The 22,175-nt window shown below is 38.5% G+C and overlaps 2 protein-coding genes across 2 annotated transcripts in view; one reads left to right on the top strand and one right to left on the bottom strand.

The window, feature by feature from the left end:
* The window catches only part of LOC141756492 (exostosin-1), a 290,084-nt gene that overhangs the window by 163,466 nt on the left and 104,443 nt on the right, over window positions 1-22,175 (top strand). The gene's annotated exons all lie outside the window — the stretch shown is intronic.
* Window positions 15,571-18,719, bottom strand: LOC141756494 (pteroicidin-alpha-like). Its single transcript, XM_074616247.1, has 4 exons — window positions 18,556-18,719; window positions 18,295-18,368; window positions 16,732-16,750; window positions 15,571-15,816 (listed from the first exon to the last, which is right to left on the bottom strand). The coding sequence occupies exons 2-4, from the start codon at window positions 18,365-18,367 to the stop codon at window positions 15,720-15,722; spliced, it is 189 nt and encodes a 62-aa protein (XP_074472348.1). The 5' UTR covers window position 18,368; window positions 18,556-18,719; the 3' UTR covers window positions 15,571-15,719.

Here is a 22,175-nt window from a genome sequence, read left to right as displayed (position 1 = left end):
GTACAGAGTAATGAATTCAGTACGAACACACTGTGAGAGGTGTAGACATTCATTACGTTTTGTGTACACATTATTTTTAAAGTCATGTATCCATATGTTACACTCATTTGAGATTAACAATTGACCTTTTTCACGACATTCACTTTGGGTTGACATAGTAGAAAAAGCCCACGTGTAAGTAATAACTTTAGTAATTGTAATAATGAATGCTCTAATTCCCTGTGCGACACAAGTTACAGTAGAGGACAAATGGCAGACTACTATTTGTTACATCACAATTCATAATTATACCCCCACGACGACATAGTCGGGGGTATATAGCTCTCCGCGTGTCGGTCTGTCCGTCCGTTTGCGTGTCCCACTTTTGTTTACGGAGTAGAACTCAGAAACTGTTTAACTTAGGAACTTCAAACTTGGTATGATGGTTGACAGTGGGGTCTAGTTGTGCCTTTTTGGGGGTTAGAAGTCCAGGGTGCCCATTAGTTGATTAGTTAATGCCCATTAATTCCATTAGTTCCAAAAGGGCAAAACCTTTGGCCCTACTTTAGTAGGGGTCAAGCAGTGAGCGGGGGTATGTGAGCCATGCTCACTTTTGCCTTTTTAATCTAGAAAGTAAACATTAAACAGTTTTTGAGGTACACCTTTAAATATTTCAATGATTAACACATGTAGGCTACTTTGCCTGTAATTAAGGTGCCAGAGTGCATAAAAAAGCTTGATCAAAATCAAGCTTGTTAATCAAAAAAGAATCGCAGGGGAGGATCCCACCGGACTCTTCTCAGAGGTCCAGGCTAATTGGGGCAATGTTTATATCACGTTTACTTGTATCACCCTGCTGGTCTGTAATCACGTCCACATCTTGGCAGCGCCACAGAAAATAGCTGTGTTCCATTTCCTGGGCTGCAGCTCAGGTGGGCTACATTTCCACTGACCTGCTAAATATATTAACTGTCAATGACTTCACCTTTGTTGTTTCCAGATCAGTGAAAGTTCAGCCTACCTGGACTTCTGCTCAGGAAATGGAATACAGCCTATGACTATGTATAGATAGGGATGATGTGCTTATAATTGTGTAATCAGTCTGATCAATACACTCACGTGACTGCGCTGCCTATCATGTTTGCTTTGGGTCCGCTTACAGAAATCAAATTCCCACTCACGCATTTATGTCTGCCACCGGGTCTGATGACTCTACCGTGAAGGGCTCCATGGACATGAAATACAAAAAAGCCACGAGAACAACCATGGACAACACAAGAGAGACCACAGTGCACTTCATCGTTAAAAAATCAAAAGTGGTCAAATTTAATTGCAGTTGCAGTTACTTTGTCTTGTTCACAAATAGATTAGGTTGAAATATGTAGGTCTTACCTCTCCACTGACTCAGAGTCAAAGACAAGAGGTTTACTATCAAACAAAGCAGTGGGATATTCACAGATTATGTAGATACCTGTGTTTACTGGTAGCCTGATACACTTTACATTATGGATTCATTAAGTAATTGTGTAATATTTAGCAATATTGCAGGAAACGGCTGGGTGGGGGTCTCATTGCAACTCAACCACTAAACCTAAGTAAGGGCAGACAAGGCCCTGTTCTCTCATCGTTTCCTCATGTTCGGTTTAGCCCAAGTGAATGAGTGATCAGACTATAGTATTAGACAATAGCTGATTAAATAAGACGTCAGTTGCTAGTTTTTAATTGTGAGGATTTGCGGCTTTCTCTGTTTTATATCACGGTAACGCAAATATAAATTCTTTGGTCTAGTGGTCGGACAAAACAAGCAGTTCGAAGAGGTCATCTTGGGAAAATTTTGTTTGTTTTTCACTATATTTTTAAATTCTGTAGGCTGTTAACTAATCAAATGATAATGAAAATGAATGTTAGTTGCAGCCACAGATTAAACCCTGGAAAAGATGTGCTAAACTCAAGCAAAATATCTTATGGTATTAACATCACAACATTTCTTCAACAGTGTTCTCTTTATTTAGGATTTTAAATGCTGATTTATATTTCTTGCTATATAAACATTTTTCATTGCTTTCTGGTCTAAGTGCAATTGTGTATATTTCATTTTCTCCTTCCCTGAGTTTGTGTGTTTTGCTGTAGGACTGCTCCTTGCTTCTGTTCACTGTGGAGGGAAAATGAGTCAGTCAAAATGGTCCAGGTAGACATAACAAATATTTTAAGTTGTGTAAACATGCCATATAGTGCAATCCAGTAAGTAGTAAAATAAATAAATAGTCAGTTTCTTGTTATAACAATCGGTAAAGGTTATTTTAAGATTATATCCTTTTTTGTGACATCTTTTTTGGTGACCAGGCTACTATAAATGTAAGCACACTTAGCAATTTCTCCAACTTTAATGGAGTGCTCTTAACTCTGAATTGTAAAGGTGGATTAATATAGGTCCATTGTTTGATTTTTGGTTTACCATCATCTGACACAAGTTACTTATGTAAAGTAAACCCCTTGGTATTGTTACAGGATTCAAAAAGACAACTTGACGTCAGCTCGCTAGCAGCGTTGAGTTCCGTATGGCAAAATCTATTGAGCATTTCTCAGAAAACTGACGCTTGTAACTGAAACTCCCCCCCTTCTTTTATCAGAATATGCAGAATGAGGAACTTGTATCTGTGGATTTTTAAGATAACATTCTTAACATCGTATGCTTCCAATACTACCATTGTTGCTCTTAAAACTGACACTTCTACTCTTATCCCAGTTTTAAAAAATCCAGTTAAGACCAGCAAGAAGTGAAGCTTGTATGAGCAGTTCAGACTGCTTGTATACTGGTTTGAGCTGGAACAGTTTGGTCAACCTGGTGAGGAGCTCATGTAGCTGCCTGGTTGTTACCATAACATCGTAAACTAATAACTGGAAGGTTGATCACCAATTAAAAAGGACCCAAAACATGAGTGCATACTTGGGTAGCCTTGGTCTTACTGATATATATATATAAACAGAACAATCAGTTTGTGATGTAATAGCAATTGCAGAGAACATAATGGTTCTGTGTGATATGTCGGAGAGGAGGCATGTATATTGAAAACAATAGTGGGCCAAGAATGGATCCTTGGGGAATGCCACAATTAATATGAGCTACAGAAGAGGCTCTGTTGGAGAATTACAAACAAAACACTATGTTTCTAGATTTGCCAGGACTCTGTAGAACACTGTAAGCAACTGTATAAAAAGCAGTTCTCCCATCTATCAAAATGGACAATGAATGGTTACCTTTGCCAGCTGTATAAAGTAGGTCATTGGCACTCTTAATAAGGGCTAAAACGTGACTGAAAACTGTAATAAATTACAATTATTTTTCATATTTCTCATTTAATGCTAGTCTTAACTTGAGTTTTTAAATTCAAAATTAAATAAACAACTCAATTGTATGAGCCTTCTATAACAAGAAGGAATTATTATATATATATCATTATAAAATCAGCGTCAAATATTCTCACTACTTTCACTGTGATTCAGTGTTACAGCAATAAAAACAAACAATATGCAGAGAGATTAATGCTTTCTAAAAGCATGATTGATACCTAACTATTCAGTCTTTGTTTGCTAAGTCAAGCTGCTTCTATTTACTTCCTATTTTTCTTGGTTATGAAATTCAGTGGGCATGAAGAAGAAGATGACTCATGATGATTATGTCGACTTCTTGTCTGTAAAGTGAATATTGCTCAAGGCCAGATCAAATAATCATCGTTGCCAGATAAACCTGCGAGGTTTCCCCAGGGGCAAAAATAAAGTCTTTACTCTTTATTTGCATTAACCCCGCATTATTCTATTACCAGTTTTAATATGTTGGAGTGATTATATGGAAGCACATGAACCCTTATAGTGCTGATCTGGCTGTGGAGTGGCAAGAAGGGAAGTCTGTCACATGCAGCCATTTTGGCATATTGTTTTGGTGCTTTGAGGCACGGGAGCATAGTTCGTAGACGTGGTGCAGAACCAATTTGTCTGGTTCAGTTTTGTTTCTCATCATGTTTATTTTTGGTGGAGCCTCTTGAGTCTGTTATGAGTAAAAATTCGCTATTTGTGGTTCAAACGATATAACAGTAAAGAAACAGAAAATGAATGCTGTATAAACTCAACGGCTTCTCACTGCCAACTCGTCAAATACCGCAGCTTGTACAGTGGCCCTACGCATCAAACTGTGATGCTCTAGGTACCCCTCCAGCATCAGTTTTGGATGCATCAGGGACAGCGTGTCAGTTTCTGCTTGTTACACGTATAGTGTCTTTTCAAAATAAACTTCCAACACAGGTTTACTTAGTTTTTAGGTTTACTTACACAACAAAACTCCTTGGTTAGGTGTAGACAACAAACATACTTGGTTAGGCTTAGGAAAAGCTTGTGGTTTGGGTTAACATAGGTATGTTTGTAGTTTGTTTTGTAAAATGACCACCCTCCCCAAACGGACTTTCTGGCTCTTTATACATTAGTTGCTTTGACCGTCAAATAACGAAGCGAATGGGTTTACATTGGTGTTAGTTGAAAGACTGGTGAGTCTCATAAAAGGAGCCTCGGTGTGTCGGTATCAGATACCGAGGTGACCAAGCGGTGGTACTTGACGAGTTGGGAGTGAGAATAGGTTGATAATCTCTTTATTTACATCGACAAAACTTAAATTTTTTGGGTGGAAAACAGATTGTCTGCCAAGTCATTGAAGAATACCATAGACATTGTTGGCGTTTAGCCTACTTATGTTTCCTTTGGTTTGATTCTCCTATAGCCATCGTTTCTGTCACGTCACCTTAGAATTCAACATGAGGAGGTATAGTATTAGAGGGTGTTTGGTCTAGTGTGGATCATATTTTAATCCTCCATGATTGTCAAAATACTACTTTCATAAAGACTGTATGATAAACTGAAAGAAGTAATGGTTCTTCTCAAATGTTAGTGTGAGCCTTCGAGGCCTGTTGCTGCACATCTAGAACTTTTTGTTGTTGTTGCTGTGTATGTGTGCCCATGTATGGTCATGTGGTGTGTTTGATCCGAATGGGGCAATGACAATGCAAAGTCCTCACCGTATCAGTGTTAACAGCTGGATTATTATCTTATCACTTCCCCATGCTCTGTTTCCTCTTGTGTTGGCACTTAGAGGAACTAACGATGAGAAAGACAGACAAGAGAAATATGGCAATGTTTGTTACCGAGTTCTTTCTGGCCTCTTTCATTTAAACTTATGCCATTTTAGAGCATCCCCGTACTTTAAGTGATACTCCATGGGTTTTCAGTTCATCTTTGCTTCTCATTGCTGTGATGTTTTTGTCTTGCACTTCATAGAGATCACTTGTCAATCAAACAGGGGCCAAAAGGTCTCCTGCGGGAGCCGGTGTTAATTTTGGCAACTATTTGAGATCAGTTATAGTTATAGTTTAAGACACATTTTAATCATTTTTTATCCTTCATAGTTTTAGTCTAGTTTTAGTCAACTATAACTCAAAACATTTCCGTCCAGTTTTAGTTGCCTTCAGTCAACTTTTAGTCAAATTGTTTCCTCTATTTATTTTTTTAGCTTTTGTCTTAGTCTTGTGTCAAATATCCTTTTTCTTCATCAGATTATATTGAACATTTCAGTCAATCTGTTCTAGCCAAAACCAATAGTTTTGTCATTTAAGCCAAATTAATTTCACATACGATTTTATCTTATAATTATCCGATGAAAAACACAGGTTGAATGATTAAGAATGCAGCTTTGCAGACTGTTACTCCAAGTCCTCCTGACTGCGCTTATTAGTGATGCGCGGTTCAGTCGCACTCACCGGTCCGTTATGAGAGTCGATACGCACTGCCAACATACAAGCATATGCGTTAATTGACTACCCAAACCTGAACCGCAAACCGCCAACTTTATGCATTATCGTAGCACAAGTCAGGACTGAGACAAGAAGGAAAGAGACGGACTGAGAGACGTTGCTCTCATCATCGTCTAATCTTAGTAATGGAAAAAAAGGTTGTTGACGAACATATTTCGTCATAGTTTTAGGTAACGAAATGAACACTGTTTGGAGCTGGCTGGTACTCTTCAAGCGTCATTGTGGATTTTTCCTGGGAAAGAGCTTTTTGATATTTAATGTTAAAAACAGCAAATATAACAACCTTTCAGGAAATGCTCATGTAACAAACCCCCTTGTATCTATTAATATCGCTCTTTATAGTCTACTTTCATCAAAGTTTCCATGTCACACTTTTGATCACCGGGGCTCCAATCAAAAGTTTGTACCATAAAACATCAGGCTCATCCATTTGCAGATTCCACCAAATGCACGTGAAATGACTGGCCTGCACAGTGGAAAAATTAATAGCATGCAGCACAAAAAAACGAAGGATCCTGCACAGTGCAGTTGCATCAGACATTAAGTAGGCTCAGCCATGATGAAAACCAATCAGCAAGCCCTAATTGAACTAAAGAGCATTTGTGTAAGGTGAAACCTTTTTGGTGACCATATTTGCAGTATCTGAACTAACCAAATACAGCATATTGATTTAGTTTAATGGAGACATTTTCAAGTAAAAACCTCTCTACGTGACCACACAAGAATCAAATCCTGTGTGTGTAAGAGCAGAAGTGTAGCTGCACGTCCATCCAACCTGACCTCTGTGGATTTCTTAACAAAGTAACAGCTCTCTAAACTGGCTCCATTCGTGTGACAGTAGAGGTAGTGAGATGTCTGAGGTCTTTACGTGATGTGGATTGCCAAGAAAACCAGCGTCTCTGGAGGATCCCAACAAACCAACAGACAATAAGGGGCCACGAGCTGAGGGGTTTCTGTCTGATCCTGGTGTAAGCCCCGCTCTGCTGTCTCAGAGAATTCAGTCAAGTTTTACAGTAGCACTCAAATCTCAGAAGGACGCAAATTCACAGCATCAGCGAAAGTAGACTCAGCCAACCGTCTTCAGTTCGATCCCTATTGTTTCATTCCTTCCTGCTTTAATACTTCTGTCTGCCTCGTTTACCCAGAATTGTCTACTATGGGTGGATTTTGCTGTTTGAGATCTAGTTTAGTTCATGTTTCACAAGCTGGAAAAATTAGAGGAGCGGGCCAATTATTGACATTATTGGCCGCCAATCACAGGTGCAGTTTTTGAATAATGTAACTAAAAGCCTAATATAAGTTGGTGGGTGGGTAATAACCTTTTAATATTACAATTTTAAGTTTTAAAAGTGAGTTACGGCTATAAAAGTGTAAAAAACATAAAGACAGTAGTAACAAAAAAGAAAAAACGTGCATTATTCAGCGTTTTCAATTTAGCATTTACATGAGGAATAAAAACATCAAAACCACAGCTTGGCACAATGACAAAGCTGTTGTGCAATGGATTGCTCAACCTATTTTATTTAACTTTTAGGTATGAAGACTGAACAAAAGAGATGAAGTATAGGCTACTTTACAAGGAGCTGCATTGACTAACCAATTAATCTGATGGTCTTTGAGATATTTTAATTAGTCAGAAATTCCTAAAACTCTTCATAAACTGACTCACCTCCTCTCTAGTCTTACTCTTCAGTGTTCATTTTCTACACTGGCTCCACAACTTGCGACTGACAAACCCGAGCTGCTCGCGGGACTTGGCTACTCTGAACCAGAGACACCAGAAAGCAGCCATGTGAATATCTAATGGGCTTTTCAGAATAATCTGCTGCTGTCATAAATTGTCATGCATCATGAGCAGTTACAACTTAATGAAGTTAGAGAAGAAAATCCTGCTCCAGTGCGAGTGATATCAATTCACTAAATCCCTGCATCTAATTTTTAAAACCACTTACAATTTCAAGGATAGAATAGAGCAGCGGCTGATGACTGACATCAGGATATTCGGTGATAAATGTGATCAATTATTGGGTCAAACTATAAGTTTAGAGGTAACATTGATTCACCTCCTATAGAACTGAAAAGTAGTTGTAAAAGTGTTCTTCCTTCATGGTCCATGCTGGCTGTGATCAGCTTGGATTCATGTTTATGATTAGAAGTGATTCCAAGAACCCAATTTTCATCCAAACATCCATAGCAAGAAAACTCACACCACTTTTGCAGCTTAATCCACTTCTACACATATTCTGTTTGTTTTTGATGTTGTAAATATACAATATGGCTAAAAATGGGTGCCCTGGTGGCAAAGAGGTAAAATTCCCACTCCCAACCAGGGTTATTATAGTAAACTAAAACCAAAAATAAGAAGTGAAAAATATTTTCAGTAAACTGAAACTATCTAAAAACTAAGTCCTTTAAGAAAAAAATAAAACTACATATCCTCGTTAAAAACTAATATAAATAAAATAAAAATTAACGTAAATTCATTTCAGTTTTAATTGTCTTTTTTTAGCTAAAATATATCACTACCAAACAAAGGAGACGGCATGAATTTCTGTGAACACTTGTCATATTGAACCACAGAAATTGAACGGACTTGACCTTCCAGAAGATGGCGCTGTGACGCACATCATTGCTTCACATCAGACTCTAAAGTAGAGAAGATGTTAAGGCCTTTCCTATACAGTTCTCCAACCATGTATTATGTATGTATATATAGCTACATACTTCTGAGATATTATACCTGTCCTGGCCCAAACAAAAACTAAAACTAAAACTAAAACTAAAACTAAAACTAAACCTTGGTAAAAAACTGAATCTAAACTAAAACAAGCAAACACGCTCCAAAAACTAAACTTAAATGAAATCTAAAAGTCAAACCTAAAATAAAAACGAATTGAAAATTAAAAACTAGTATAACGTTGCTCCCAACAGCAAAAAACCTGAGGTAGCTGATGGTGCAGAAATGCTTCATATATTTTTAAATACACTGCTAACGTCTCAATTATCATGCACGACCCTGTTGAGTTTGGGAACTTTATAATTTAAGCCATTGAGTTGATGCTACGTCGTCCATTTAGGGGGGTTTTGTGGGAGTTTACAAACACTATATGACTATATATGACTCATCTCTGGGTATGAAGACTTATTTCCTCCCATTCAGCTGCAGTAGGACTTTCATGTTAGCTGCTTGGCTGTAGTCTTTGTGGTTGGCTTGGTGTGAATGTCATACATAAATCAGGATATATGTTGGCTGGTGTCCAACCTGGAAACCCAACATGTACAGTAGACAAAAAAATTACATCCGTGAGATATTATGTATGCCGGAGGGGACCGCCTGCCCCTTTCTCTGTCACCCAAAGACAGTTTTTCAAAGTTATTGCTGTTATTATCCCCAACTATTCCATAGCAATGTAGTATTCATTACACACACACACACTCCCATGCTCTCGTCCTTTCATTACAGATGGAGCTGCCACTCTCTGGCTGCTGTCTGCTGGGTTTTAGGGGTTGTGATGCCACTCACTGGTTATTGAATAATGACCCTGAGAGACCCAACTTTAGCCTAATCCCTACTTGAAAGCTATCCTTCCTCTAATTCAGTGGTCTCAAACTCAATTTACCTGGGGGCCGCTGGAGGCAGAGTCTGGGTGAGGCTGGGCCGTATCAGGTATTCCACAAAAAAATCTTTGTTAAAAAAAAAAAATCTTCTCAAACGTCATTATTAACAGTTCTTTAACTTGAATGTGTTCTTCTGAACATTAAACTTTCATATCAAGGGGGGGGCCACAAAATATCGTCTTGCGGGCCGCAATTGGCCCGCGGGCCGCGAGTTTGAGACCCCTGCTCTAATTCAATCACTCTTTAAGCCCTCGCTGGAGACAGACGAGTGCCGCATAACACACACACACACACACACACACACACACACACCTGGATTAATGCAACCAGACTTGAGTGGCTGTTTCAATGACATACTGGAACTGAATAATGACACAAGCTTCAAGGAAATCAGGACATAACATTTAAAACCGGGGTTTTACTGCTTACAGTGGCATTGATTTGAGGACAATTTCTCTTTCCGGATGGCATTTATCCACTTCTACAGTTTTTACTTTTAAAAATTCAGAGTCCTGCAGTTTAATGTATCCTCGTATGAGTTATTTCTAATTTTTCTTCCGTTTCCCCTACCAATGTCCAGCAACACGTGACGCACTTGGCAATTTCCACTCGTTACATGCATACAGTCTTTTCAAAATAACCTTCCGTCTTCACAACTTGGTTAGGTTTAGGCAACTAAACTAATTAGGTTTAGGAAAAGATTGTAGTTTGGGTTAAAATAACTCCGGAAGTGGTGTAATTTAAATACGGAACTTGCGTGACAAATAAATCAACGTTGACTTTTGGTTTCAAACGGGGTATGAACACCGTTCTCCTGGGTGAAAGTTTGGTGTTTTTTGTTTATTTTTTGTTTTTTGTTTATACTTCCTGGTTTACGATTACGTCACTCACCACTGCCATTAAAAAAGTAGAGCATGGATTTAATTGGTGGAGGTATTTTGCTTGGGGGGAAGGTTATTACAGTAGTGTTATAAAGTTTATTAATATTGAACATGACGCGTTTCCAAATTGCACAGAATTTGACAAAGCACTACATTGGATCCCCAGCAATACACCCGCTAAGTGTGAAGTTGATGGGATGAGCAGTTCTCCAGATTTGCGAAGGACATCCCCACAGACAGCGATTCCTTGCTTTAAAATTACATGAATTCTAGATCATGTTTTCAAATCAAATACAATGTATATGTTATGGTTTGAATGTGTAAGGGATTTACAAATGGAACAGGTTTGGTTATTAGCTAATTTAATTAATAAATAATAATAGAATTATTATTATTAATAAGAATTATTAATCAACATTAATAATGAACGGGGCACCACCCTGGAATCAGGGACCAACAACCAAAACGTTAATCCAGTCTCATAAGGGGATTGTTCACTCCAAATGCCAGTATTTAAACACTACCTTACATTTAGGGGATGAACGGTGAAGGGTGAATCCGAGCACTAACTCTCATAACCAGCCGTTATTACAATATGAATGCACAATAAACACAGACAACTGCTATTTAAAATAAGACCATTTATTTAAATATAGTGATCTCAATCAACAATAAACACTCTAACAACATCAATCTAAATCAACAGTTATTACAGCAGTAATTACTAATTAACAACACTTTTAATAAACAAATGGATGTTCTACAATGCAGCTCTAAGCACTAAACTAGAATTAAACAAAAACACAAAAGCAAAAGAAAATGTGTGTGCGGGAGAGAGAGAGATGTGTGTGTAAGAGAGAGAGATGTGTGTGTGAATGCAAATGTGTATGTGTTTAGGTGTGAAGGAGGAGTGTCTATGTGTGTGTGGTGTGGGAGGAGCAAAGGACGCCCTAAGTGGACGTCACCACGTAAGTGGTTACGTCACGCAAGGGGGGGGGGGTTTGCTCGAACGTACAGATCACGCACAAACGGGGGTGTGACTCCCACGTGACCTGTAAGGTAATGGGGTGAGCCTATGTGAGGAGGCGTGTCTATGTGTGTGTGCGGTGTGGGAGGAGCAAAGGACACCCGCGGTGGACGTGGTGACGTCACGCGAGGGAGGGGTTGCTCGAACGTTACAGATCACGCCCAAACGGATGTGAAAGTCCCGCGTGATCAGTAAGGTGGGAACGTGAGGAGGCGTATCTACGTGTGTGGGAGGAGCAAGGGAAACCCCGAGGCGGCGCCACCACGTAAGTGGTTACGTCACGAGGGAGGAGTTGCTCTGGTGGCGGTAGCGCCACGGAAATTACCGACTGCGTACGAACAGGACGGGGATCCCGCGTGTCGGCAAAGTGTTTGTTTGTATATGGTAGAAGTGGAGGGAAAGAAAGGCGAGGAGCGCCTTAAAACAGTATCACAGTCAAAACAGTAAACACCGCAGCAGCAGGAATCCTAACTGCCGCGCGAGAGATGTAATAGCTGGGTTATTATCACTCAGATGCTCGGCAGGCAAACTCACGTTTGCCAGCCGTGCACTGGTCTTTTAATAATAAACTACAGCTACAGATCTTCACGTTTAGCAGAAGCTAACACAAGGAGCACACAGTAATCAGACAATCAGCAATAGTAAACAAAGCAACATAAACAAGCAAAGCAGAGCAAAGCAAGTAAAATAAACAAAGCAAACAGACGGACTCGGCGGTCCGTACGTTTAGTATAAATCAACAATAGTTATTAACTTATTGGAATATACAATTTCACTAGTCTCTGCCCAGACACAAGCCTCTTACTTGAATCGCTTCTTCGGAGCGATAGAGGAGTATATCGTCGTTAATTGGTCCGGCGGCGTCGCGCTGGCTCGGACAATAACGGGCCGTTATGGAGCTCGTCAGCTGATGAACGGCAGGCTGGACCTCCGTGTGGCAGCGGAGGGGAAAGCAGCCAGAAATGAAGGAAAAGGCGGTGCGCTCGTTTCCTTTGATGAAGAACGGTTGTCCTCGGCTTCCTTGGTGAAGCCGGGCTGTAGTCTTCCTTCTGCAGGGATGTGATTCAAAGTCTGATGGACACAACACTATCTTAACTCGTCCAGCGAGGTCAGAAAATGTGGCTCGGTCTTCAGGTGAACGCCGCAGCGTTGGGTACCTCCTGGAGCAACGTGAGTCGCAGTGGAAAGGGATGAGATTCAGGTGAGCGTGCCTTTTATCTCCTGTGAGAATAGTGGCCGTTTCACCGGAAAGACCCCACATTTCCTGTTAGCCTCATCCAATGGGAGTTCTCGTTTTGGATTCAACATGAAATCTCGCATGTAGGTGAGAGATTTTCAGAGCTTGGCCGTTGGGTCCCCTGCTGTGATCAGGCTTCTGGTTTCCCATGTAGGCCAAGGCTCTTTGTCTCGTGAGGTTCCTACAAATGCATACATTATAAAATATATAAAAGGTTGGATATTGAAACAGATTGCATACTGCAGTGTTGTATTTTTTATAAATAGTTGTGCTATTATAACGTTATTGACCTAACGGAGAGAGAGTCCATATGGCAGGAAATTGTGAGTGTTTTTCAAAGTAAAGCAGCAGATGTGGTGCTCTAAATCAACTGTGATTGGAGCGACAAGCATCAGCATTTATGGGATATACAGTATATCCGCATTTCATCAGCATGTTCTGAGGAAGCTATCAACAGACCTGCAACAATTTATTTAATGTTAAATTTAAACAAGATTACATTTTCCTACATAAATAGTTGTTTTTCTGTTCGCAAACATGAACACGGACATTGAAAGAGAATTTGAGTGACCTTTAATATTTTTTTCCACAGTAGCCCATTAGACCCCAGTTGAGTTCCATATACCGTAATAACATTTCAATAAGAAACACAGGAGATTGGAGCATTTACAGGAACAATATTTAACTATATTCAGGAGGCTGCCTTTCAAATAAATCAACTTGTAAGAAACTCTGTGGCAATAAAACCATCTCAGAAATAAACAGAAACCAACAGACACATGTCACTGAGATATGGAAGAAACATACCAGGACAAACTATATAAATGTATTCGTGTCTGCAGCAGTTGTACAGGCCTGGTGGGCTGCCAAGCCAACATCAACAGCTACTTAGATCCAACAGAAAACATTTTTGATGCGTTGTCTGAACGCATGTTACTTTCAAACAGCCAACAACAGCTGTCAGTGTGTCAGTGTGCTGACTTGACTATGACTTGCTCCAAACTGCATGTGATTATCATAAAGTGGGCATGTGTTTCAAGGGGAGACTCGTGGGTACCCATAGAACCCATTTTCATTCACATATCTTGAGACCATGCCAGTGTTTCGTGCAAGTTTGGACAAGTATTTAGTTAGTATGACATGGTTGGTACCAATGGATTCCTTGGGTTTCTAGTTAAGCACAAGTTTGGAGCATTATTTAGCCTCCTTCCTCCTTCGACAGGTTAGTATAACACCCTTAGGTTTTCCAGTTTCATATGATGCCAGTATAACTGAGCCCACTACAACCCCCGAAAGATGAAGATGAAATGTAACTTTGACAGCCCTAGATTTTATATAACATTTTCTGTATTTTAGCATTCCTAATCACCATGTAGTAAAGCATCAAAATACTACAAAATGTCAACTACCTTATCCAGATATGTGACAAATTAAAGATAAAACCCATCTACCCCAAAATGATGATTTCCTTTAAATAAGACAAGGGAGAAATGCTTTGGTGTATTGCAATGCAGATTTATTCCAAATGACTGACATTTCTTTCAAAACCAATTAGGTCAATGTGAAAATGTTTTCAAGCAATGGTTAGCACAATCAATTAATCAATACATTGTTATGTTGAACAGCAAGAAGCATTTCTTTTCATGTAAAACATGAAATTCTTTCAGATCAGAGACTCAGTTAAAAGCTCTCTCTCGGTCAAACGCACGTTGGTCCAGCTCTTGCTGATCTGCCATGTCGCGTTGTTTCTGGCCGAAAATTCTGGTGGGTGGAGAGACAATTGGGAGAGTTCAGCTTAAGAATATAACAACTAAGGTAAAAAAAACAGTTATATTATATCAGGTTGTTGTTTGTATCAAGTATCAAGCACAAGTCCTTACCGATGGATCGCCACGATAATGTGGTGGAAAAAAGCCTCCCCGGGTTCAGCCATGAGGACGACCATTGACAACACAAGAAAGAACGTGATGAACCTCATCCTGAAAAACAAGAATTAAACACACCACAAATGTTTAGACTGCTTGTGTCGTGGATATAGCAAAAAGTAAAATAATGTAGACACTATTAATATTCGGCATACGTAAGTGAAGGAAGATGAGATACTTACTTCTTTCCGCTGACTGACGGTGAAAGTCAAAAAGCTGTTTTCAAAGAGGACTAATGGAGCAGTGTGAGATCTACAGGTGGTGTAAGTCTCTGTGGGTTGGCAGATACCCGTCTCTTTTTAAAGAGAGGGATAGCTTGATTTTGTCATTCTTTGTGCAGTGTTTTGCAATACAGGAAGGGAAAACAGACACCATGCTCACTCCTTTCATCACTTCTTTGCATTCAGTTTTTTTTATACTTTAGTTCAACCCAGAGTGTCAAAAACAGTAAATCATCCTAAATATGGAGAAAATTGCTTATGTTTTCTCATTATATGTTCACGTCTTTAAAGAATTTGGAGAATATTGTATTTCGTCTTTAAGTCATAAATACTATTTTTGGATTTTCAACTAGTTTGTGAAGGTACTCTTCAGCTAATTTTGTCTTCTCTGTGATGGCTAGGCTGCTATAAATCACCACATTTATCACATATATTTATTATCTCCAGCTTTATACATGTTCTCTTTACTCTAAATTATAAAAAAATATTGAATTAAATATATTTAAAATAATTAATTTGAATTTCTGTTTTCTTCTTTTTTTTTTGCCAGAGCATTTGGTTTATTGATTGCTGTCGGGATGTAAAGAGAATTTCAACAAATGTAACAAAAAAGTGCTTCTGCCTACCTTTGCTTTAAGTATTATTACAGGAAGAGCAAACATAGACTCTCATATAATTTGGGAATTATAGATAATGTATCTAATCTCTACCTCAAAACCAAAGTTGGTTCACTCTGGGCTTCACTCCATCACTTCCTTACAGCTGATAACATTTTTAATAAAGTAAAACCATGTTCATTATAATTCAATTTTTAAATAAGAAACATATTTGACGTTTTTCAATGCAAATTTATTCAGACATTCTACCGAATGAATTTTAAAAAAGCGTATGTATTTTCAAGAAATGGTTGCAGCAGTTGATATATTCTGAAACAAGCATATCTTTTCATATAAAACATAGCTTCAGGGTGTCCCACTCAGGGTGTCCCAGCGTCACCAGGCTGCCCCGTGTAATCAACTGAACGTTTGTCGAGCTGCTCCTGCTGATCGTCCATTTTGCGATCTCCGAAAAGGCTGGTGGACGGAGAGAAGATTCAGCAGCAGAACATAATATTGTGAGAAGTTGAAGTAGTAATAGTAGTGTTTGTTTTAGTATTATGATATATGAGAAATACAGAAATGTATCACAATTACTTAAATGCTACTTTAACATTAATATTTATATGGGCTGTCAAAGTTAACGCCATAATGACACGTTAATGTAAATTTGTTTTAACGCCACTAATTTCTTTTACGCATTAACACAACTTATGATTTTTAGGTTGTAGCTGCCTCCGTTTTAAAGCTAGAGTGGAGATACTGGTATCGTATGAAACTAGAAAAACCTAAGGACTCCATTGGTACCAACCACTAAATAATGCAAAATGTTGGCGACAAAAAACTGCCATGGCCATTATTAAAGGAGTCCCTTGACTTGAAAATGGGTTCTATGGGTACCCACGAGTCTCCCCTTTACAGACATGCCCACTTTATGATAATCACATGCAGTTTGGGGCAAGTCATAGTCAAGTCAGCACACTGACACACTGACAGCTGTTGTTGCCTGTTGGGCTTCAGTTTGCCATGTTATGATTTGAGCATATTTTTTATGCTAAATGCAGTACCTGTGAGGGTTTCTGGACAATATCTGTCATTAATTTGTGTTGTTAATTGATTTACAATAATAAATTTATACATACATTTGCATAAAGCAAGCATATTTGCCCGCTCCCATGTTGATAAGCGTATTAAACACTTGACAAATCTCCCTTTAAGGAACATTTTGAACAGGAAAAAAATGTGCGATTAATCATAATTAACTATGGACAATCATGCGATTAATCGTGATTAAATAATTTACTCAATTGACAGCCCTAATATTTATTATAAAAATAGTAGTATAGAAGATGTAAAAATAATGATAACAGTGGTAGAAGCATAGGTCCTTACCTTTTGACAAAGTGGCGGACTAAATAAAACAGACGAGAAAAACATGATTACATTAAATCAGACCTAGAAACAATGATGAACAAAAAACATTAGAACAATAACATCACTAATACTGCACACTCAGCCACTGAAATCCTAAAACAAGACTTTGACAAGACTATAGATATGCTATCTTCTGGAGCCAGAGATATTGTGTACAATAGTTAGTTAGTTAATAATTAGTGCTGACTGATGAATTGTATTTTCATCGTCATCGGGACACAAACATGCGCGATGAACACATCGCATAAGACTGAAGTCTGAAACGCGATGATCATTTTATTTGAGGATGGTTACCAAAACTTGTTATTAAACGGACCCCAGGGTCAAAGTAAAGTAACGTTAGTATATATTATCAAGCTGCATCCTCTTCCTGCTCTGTGTCTGGGCTGTGAAGCTCTCCACATACACAATCGGAGTGAAGTCAGCGAATAGCTGGAGACAGTGAAGTGAACCAGGTGAAGTCGAGTTGACAACTACGCTCGTTATTGTAAGTAAGTGTAATAAAACCGTAAACCTAAAGTATAAAGCCAACACTTTATGCAACTGTTCAACAAGCATAAATATTATGTTAACATGTAGAAAAGCGATATTTCAATCTGCTCTGTCCGCAGTCTCTCATCCACCGCCGCTATGTTAACACAAGGACAGCGCGTAGCTCGGCTAATAACGAATAGTTACATAGTGTTTTTGTTAAGTTGCCTCTTAGTGAACAAGGTTGGAGGCCGTCTTGGTGCAGACTACGGAGCCTCTATGTTATTATCATAAATTACAGTGCAACGTAACCCTCGACTACGCAAGCTAAAACAAAAGCTCTCTGTATGTAGTCTAACTGTTTAGCTTAGTTTGCCACATATCTTAAAATTCTTGTAAACTGATCTGCTGGCTTAGAGTTTAAGTAGTTGGCTAAAGCTTGAAGTCCCACATGCAAACACTTAATTTGGTAAAACTGCTTTTAGTTTTTTCGAAAGTATCGGAGTACCAATCTTATACCACTGTATTATTAATAAGCTTTATGCCTCACTGTCTGGAAGTGACTGGGAGGATTCTTTTATGTGTAAGGCAACATCAGGCTTGACTTAAACTGTTTTTAACTCTGTTTCCTAACTTTATAAAACAAAATGAAATGTATTTCTGTTATTTTTGTCGCTTTCACACCATCACTGGGAAGTTTCTTTACAATGCATTCAACAAAGTAATCTGCTTCTTTGAATTGTGCTTTCTTTTTGATTGGCTGAAATTGATTAAGTTGGTTGTGTTATATTTTGCAGTGCTACTAGCACCTCTTGAAACATTGACATTGCAGATTTGGCAAATAACCATTGAACTTTAGCGTAGGATCACCTCCAAACAGCTGCCATGTTTGTTGCTACTGGATTCTGTTTTACTCTCGACATCATTTAAAATGAGGGCGTGCCCTCAATGATTCCTCAAGATTTAAATAAAGGCTGAATGAATGGATATGTTGTGTCAAAATATTTTCTATTAGAAGGTCAGTTGATTCCATGACTGTATTTAAAGTACCCCAAAAAGCCTCCCCGGGTTCAGCCATGAGGACGACCATGGACAACACAAGAAAGAGCGCGATGCACTTCATCCTGAAAAACAAGAACCAAACACACCACAGAGGGCACAGATAATAACTTTTAAAAATGCAGTTGTTTTTTTACCACTGTTATCATCAAAGCTTTAAGACACAATACATACGGCAACAGTTTTAACAGATGTCTAACAACTGTCTTGCTCAAATTCTTAGTAAATGAGGATTAAATATTTAGTGCTTACCTTTTCTTGAGTCAAAAGTCAACAGGATGCTGTGAAAGAGAGCAGTGTGGAGTAAATATCTGTGTTGGTACAGTACAGTACATCCACGTCTCCTTTTATAGCAATGGATGTTTTCCTTTACTCATGGTTTGCCCAGTATTTAGCAATATAGGTTTGTAAACCAGACGCAGTCTCATTGAGGTTTAAAATGCTGATCTGTAATCTTACCAACAAAACGGAAATCATTCCACACTGGGCCTCTTTTTTTCATATTTTTTGGGGGGCGTTTTATTTTAGTTCATCACAGTTTATCTCCAGCTTCAGTAGATTTCTCTTTACTCTAAATCAGAGGTTTTAAACTGTGGAAGAGATGAGGCAAAGCTACAGCATGAGTTGAAAGGAACAGGTGCACGCCGGTGTTCTAAAAACAATGGGAAGTTAGTTATTGTAGTTTGACCCGCTTCTGCTCATCATCTGCTGCCACTTCTTTGCTTACAATATTGTAAAATATTGTAAATATTGAAATGTTGCTCTTAATAGAAAATTCACAGAGAGCATCTGTCTTTCTGAGTTTTATTGCAATAAATATAGTGATGCACCGATACCGGAACGGATATCGCACTGATACTGACTCAAATAGCTGGATCGGATATCGGTGACAATGGGGCTGATCTATTAAATTCAATTCTATGTTCATATACATTATATACTGGGGTTTTAATTCCTGTTTACGTTTTGACCAATTTGTTGAATTGTAATTCCTGTTTATATTGAAGATTTTTTTATCAAGTTGTTAGAGTATTATTTATTATTTTGATAATAAATAACAATTCAGTAAATTTACAAATTTATTTTATGTATTAAATAAACATTTTGTTTTACAAAGTTGAGAAGGGATGTTTAAGTCAAGCCTGAAAGCCTTACACATAAAAAAGAAAAGATTCCGTTCACTTCCACACAGTGAGGCATACAGCTTAATAATTAAACTCTCTCAATCGTACTCGGGCAGCTTGGCGGAGGTCTGCGCTCTCCGAGTGCCATTCTAGTTTTAGAATGTATCATCAATCACAATAATATTTATGTTTGTAGTACAGAGTAATGAATTCAGTACGAACACACTGTGAGAGGTGTAGACATTCATTACGTTTTGTGTACACATTATTTTTAAAGTCATGTATCCATATGTTACACTCATTTGAGATTAACAATTGACCTTTTTCACGACATTCACTTTGGGTTGACATAGTAGAAAAAGCCCACGTGTAAGTAATAACTTTAGTAATTGTAATAATGAATGCTCTAATTCCCTGTGCGACACAAGTTACAGTAGAGGACAAATGGCAGACTACTATTTGTTACATCACAATTCATAATTATACCCCCACGACGACATAGTCGGGGGTATATAGCTCTCCGCGTGTCGGTCTGTCCGTCCGTTTGCGTGTCCCACTTTTGTTTACGGAGTAGAACTCAGAAACTGTTTAACTTAGGAACTTCAAACTTGGTATGATGGTTGACAGTGGGGTCTAGTTGTGCCTTTTTGGGGGTTAGAAGTCCAGGGTGCCCATTAGTTGATTAGTTAATGCCCATTAATTCCATTAGTTCCAAAAGGGCAAAACCTTTGGCCCTACTTTAGTAGGGGTCAAGCAGTGAGCGGGGGTATGTGAGCCATGCTCACTTTTGCCTTTTTAATCTAGAAAGTAAACATTAAACAGTTTTTGAGGTACACCTTTAAATATTTCAATGATTAACACATGTAGGCTACTTTGCCTGTAATTAAGGTGCCAGAGTGCATAAAAAAGCTTGATCAAAATCAAGCTTGTTAATCAAAAAAGAATCGCAGGGGAGGATCCCACCGGACTCTTCTCAGAGGTCCAGGCTAATTGGGGCAATGTTTATATCACGTTTACTTGTATCACCCTGCTGGTCTGTAATCACGTCCACATCTTGGCAGCGCCACAGAAAATAGCTGTGTTCCATTTCCTGGGCTGCAGCTCAGGTGGGCTACATTTCCACTGACCTGCTAAATATATTAACTGTCAATGACTTCACCTTTGTTGTTTCCAGATCAGTGAAAGTTCAGCCTACCTGGACTTCTGCTCAGGAAATGGAATACAGCCTATGACTATGTATAGATAGGGATGATGTGCTTATAATTGTGTAATCAGTCTGATCAATACACTCACGTGACTGCGCTGCCTATCATGTTTGCTTTGGGTCCGCTTACAGAAATCAAATTCCCACTCACGCATTTATGTCTGCCACCGGGTCTGATGACTCTACCGTGAAGGGCTCCATGGACATGAAATACAAAAAAGCCACGAGAACAACCATGGACAACACAAGAGAGACCACAGTGCACTTCATCGTTAAAAAATCAAAAGTGGTCAAATTTAATTGCAGTTGCAGTTACTTTGTCTTGTTCACAAATAGATTAGGTTGAAATATGTAGGTCTTACCTCTCCACTGACTCAGAGTCAAAGACAAGAGGTTTACTATCAAACAAAGCAGTGGGATATTCACAGATTATGTAGATACCTGTGTTTACTGGTAGCCTGATACACTTTACATTATGGATTCATTAAGTAATTGTGTAATATTTAGCAATATTGCAGGAAACGGCTGGGTGGGGGTCTCATTGCAACTCAACCACTAAACCTAAGTAAGGGCAGACAAGGCCCTGTTCTCTCATCGTTTCCTCATGTTCGGTTTAGCCCAAGTGAATGAGTGATCAGACTATAGTATTAGACAATAGCTGATTAAATAAGACGTCAGTTGCTAGTTTTTAATTGTGAGGATTTGCGGCTTTCTCTGTTTTATATCACGGTAACGCAAATATAAATTCTTTGGTCTAGTGGTCGGACAAAACAAGCAGTTCGAAGAGGTCATCTTGGGAAAATTTTGTTTGTTTTTCACTATATTTTTAAATTCTGTAGGCTGTTAACTAATCAAATGATAATGAAAATGAATGTTAGTTGCAGCCACAGATTAAACCCTGGAAAAGATGTGCTAAACTCAAGCAAAATATCTTATGGTATTAACATCACAACATTTCTTCAACAGTGTTCTCTTTATTTAGGATTTTAAATGCTGATTTATATTTCTTGCTATATAAACATTTTTCATTGCTTTCTGGTCTAAGTGCAATTGTGTATATTTCATTTTCTCCTTCCCTGAGTTTGTGTGTTTTGCTGTAGGACTGCTCCTTGCTTCTGTTCACTGTGGAGGGAAAATGAGTCAGTCAAAATGGTCCAGGTAGACATAACAAATATTTTAAGTTGTGTAAACATGCCATATAGTGCAATCCAGTAAGTAGTAAAATAAATAAATAGTCAGTTTCTTGTTATAACAATCGGTAAAGGTTATTTTAAGATTATATCCTTTTTTGTGACATCTTTTTTGGTGACCAGGCTACTATAAATGTAAGCACACTTAGCAATTTCTCCAACTTTAATGGAGTGCTCTTAACTCTGAATTGTAAAGGTGGATTAATATAGGTCCATTGTTTGATTTTTGGTTTACCATCATCTGACACAAGTTACTTATGTAAAGTAAACCCCTTGGTATTGTTACAGGATTCAAAAAGACAACTTGACGTCAGCTCGCTAGCAGCGTTGAGTTCCGTATGGCAAAATCTATTG

Source organism: Sebastes fasciatus, chromosome 18, assembly GCF_043250625.1.
Source record: "Sebastes fasciatus isolate fSebFas1 chromosome 18, fSebFas1.pri, whole genome shotgun sequence".
Lineage (NCBI taxonomy): Eukaryota > Metazoa > Chordata > Actinopteri > Perciformes > Sebastidae > Sebastes > Sebastes fasciatus.
The sequence above is the reverse complement of the archived record's forward strand: the minus strand, read 5'-3'. Positions and strand labels throughout refer to the sequence as shown.

Bases quoted from the DNA above. Each gene is read 5' to 3' on its own strand.
- LOC141756494 (XM_074616247.1), bottom strand. From the start codon at position 18,367: ATGAAGTGCATCGCGCTCTTTCTTGTGTTGTCCATGGTCGTCCTCATG.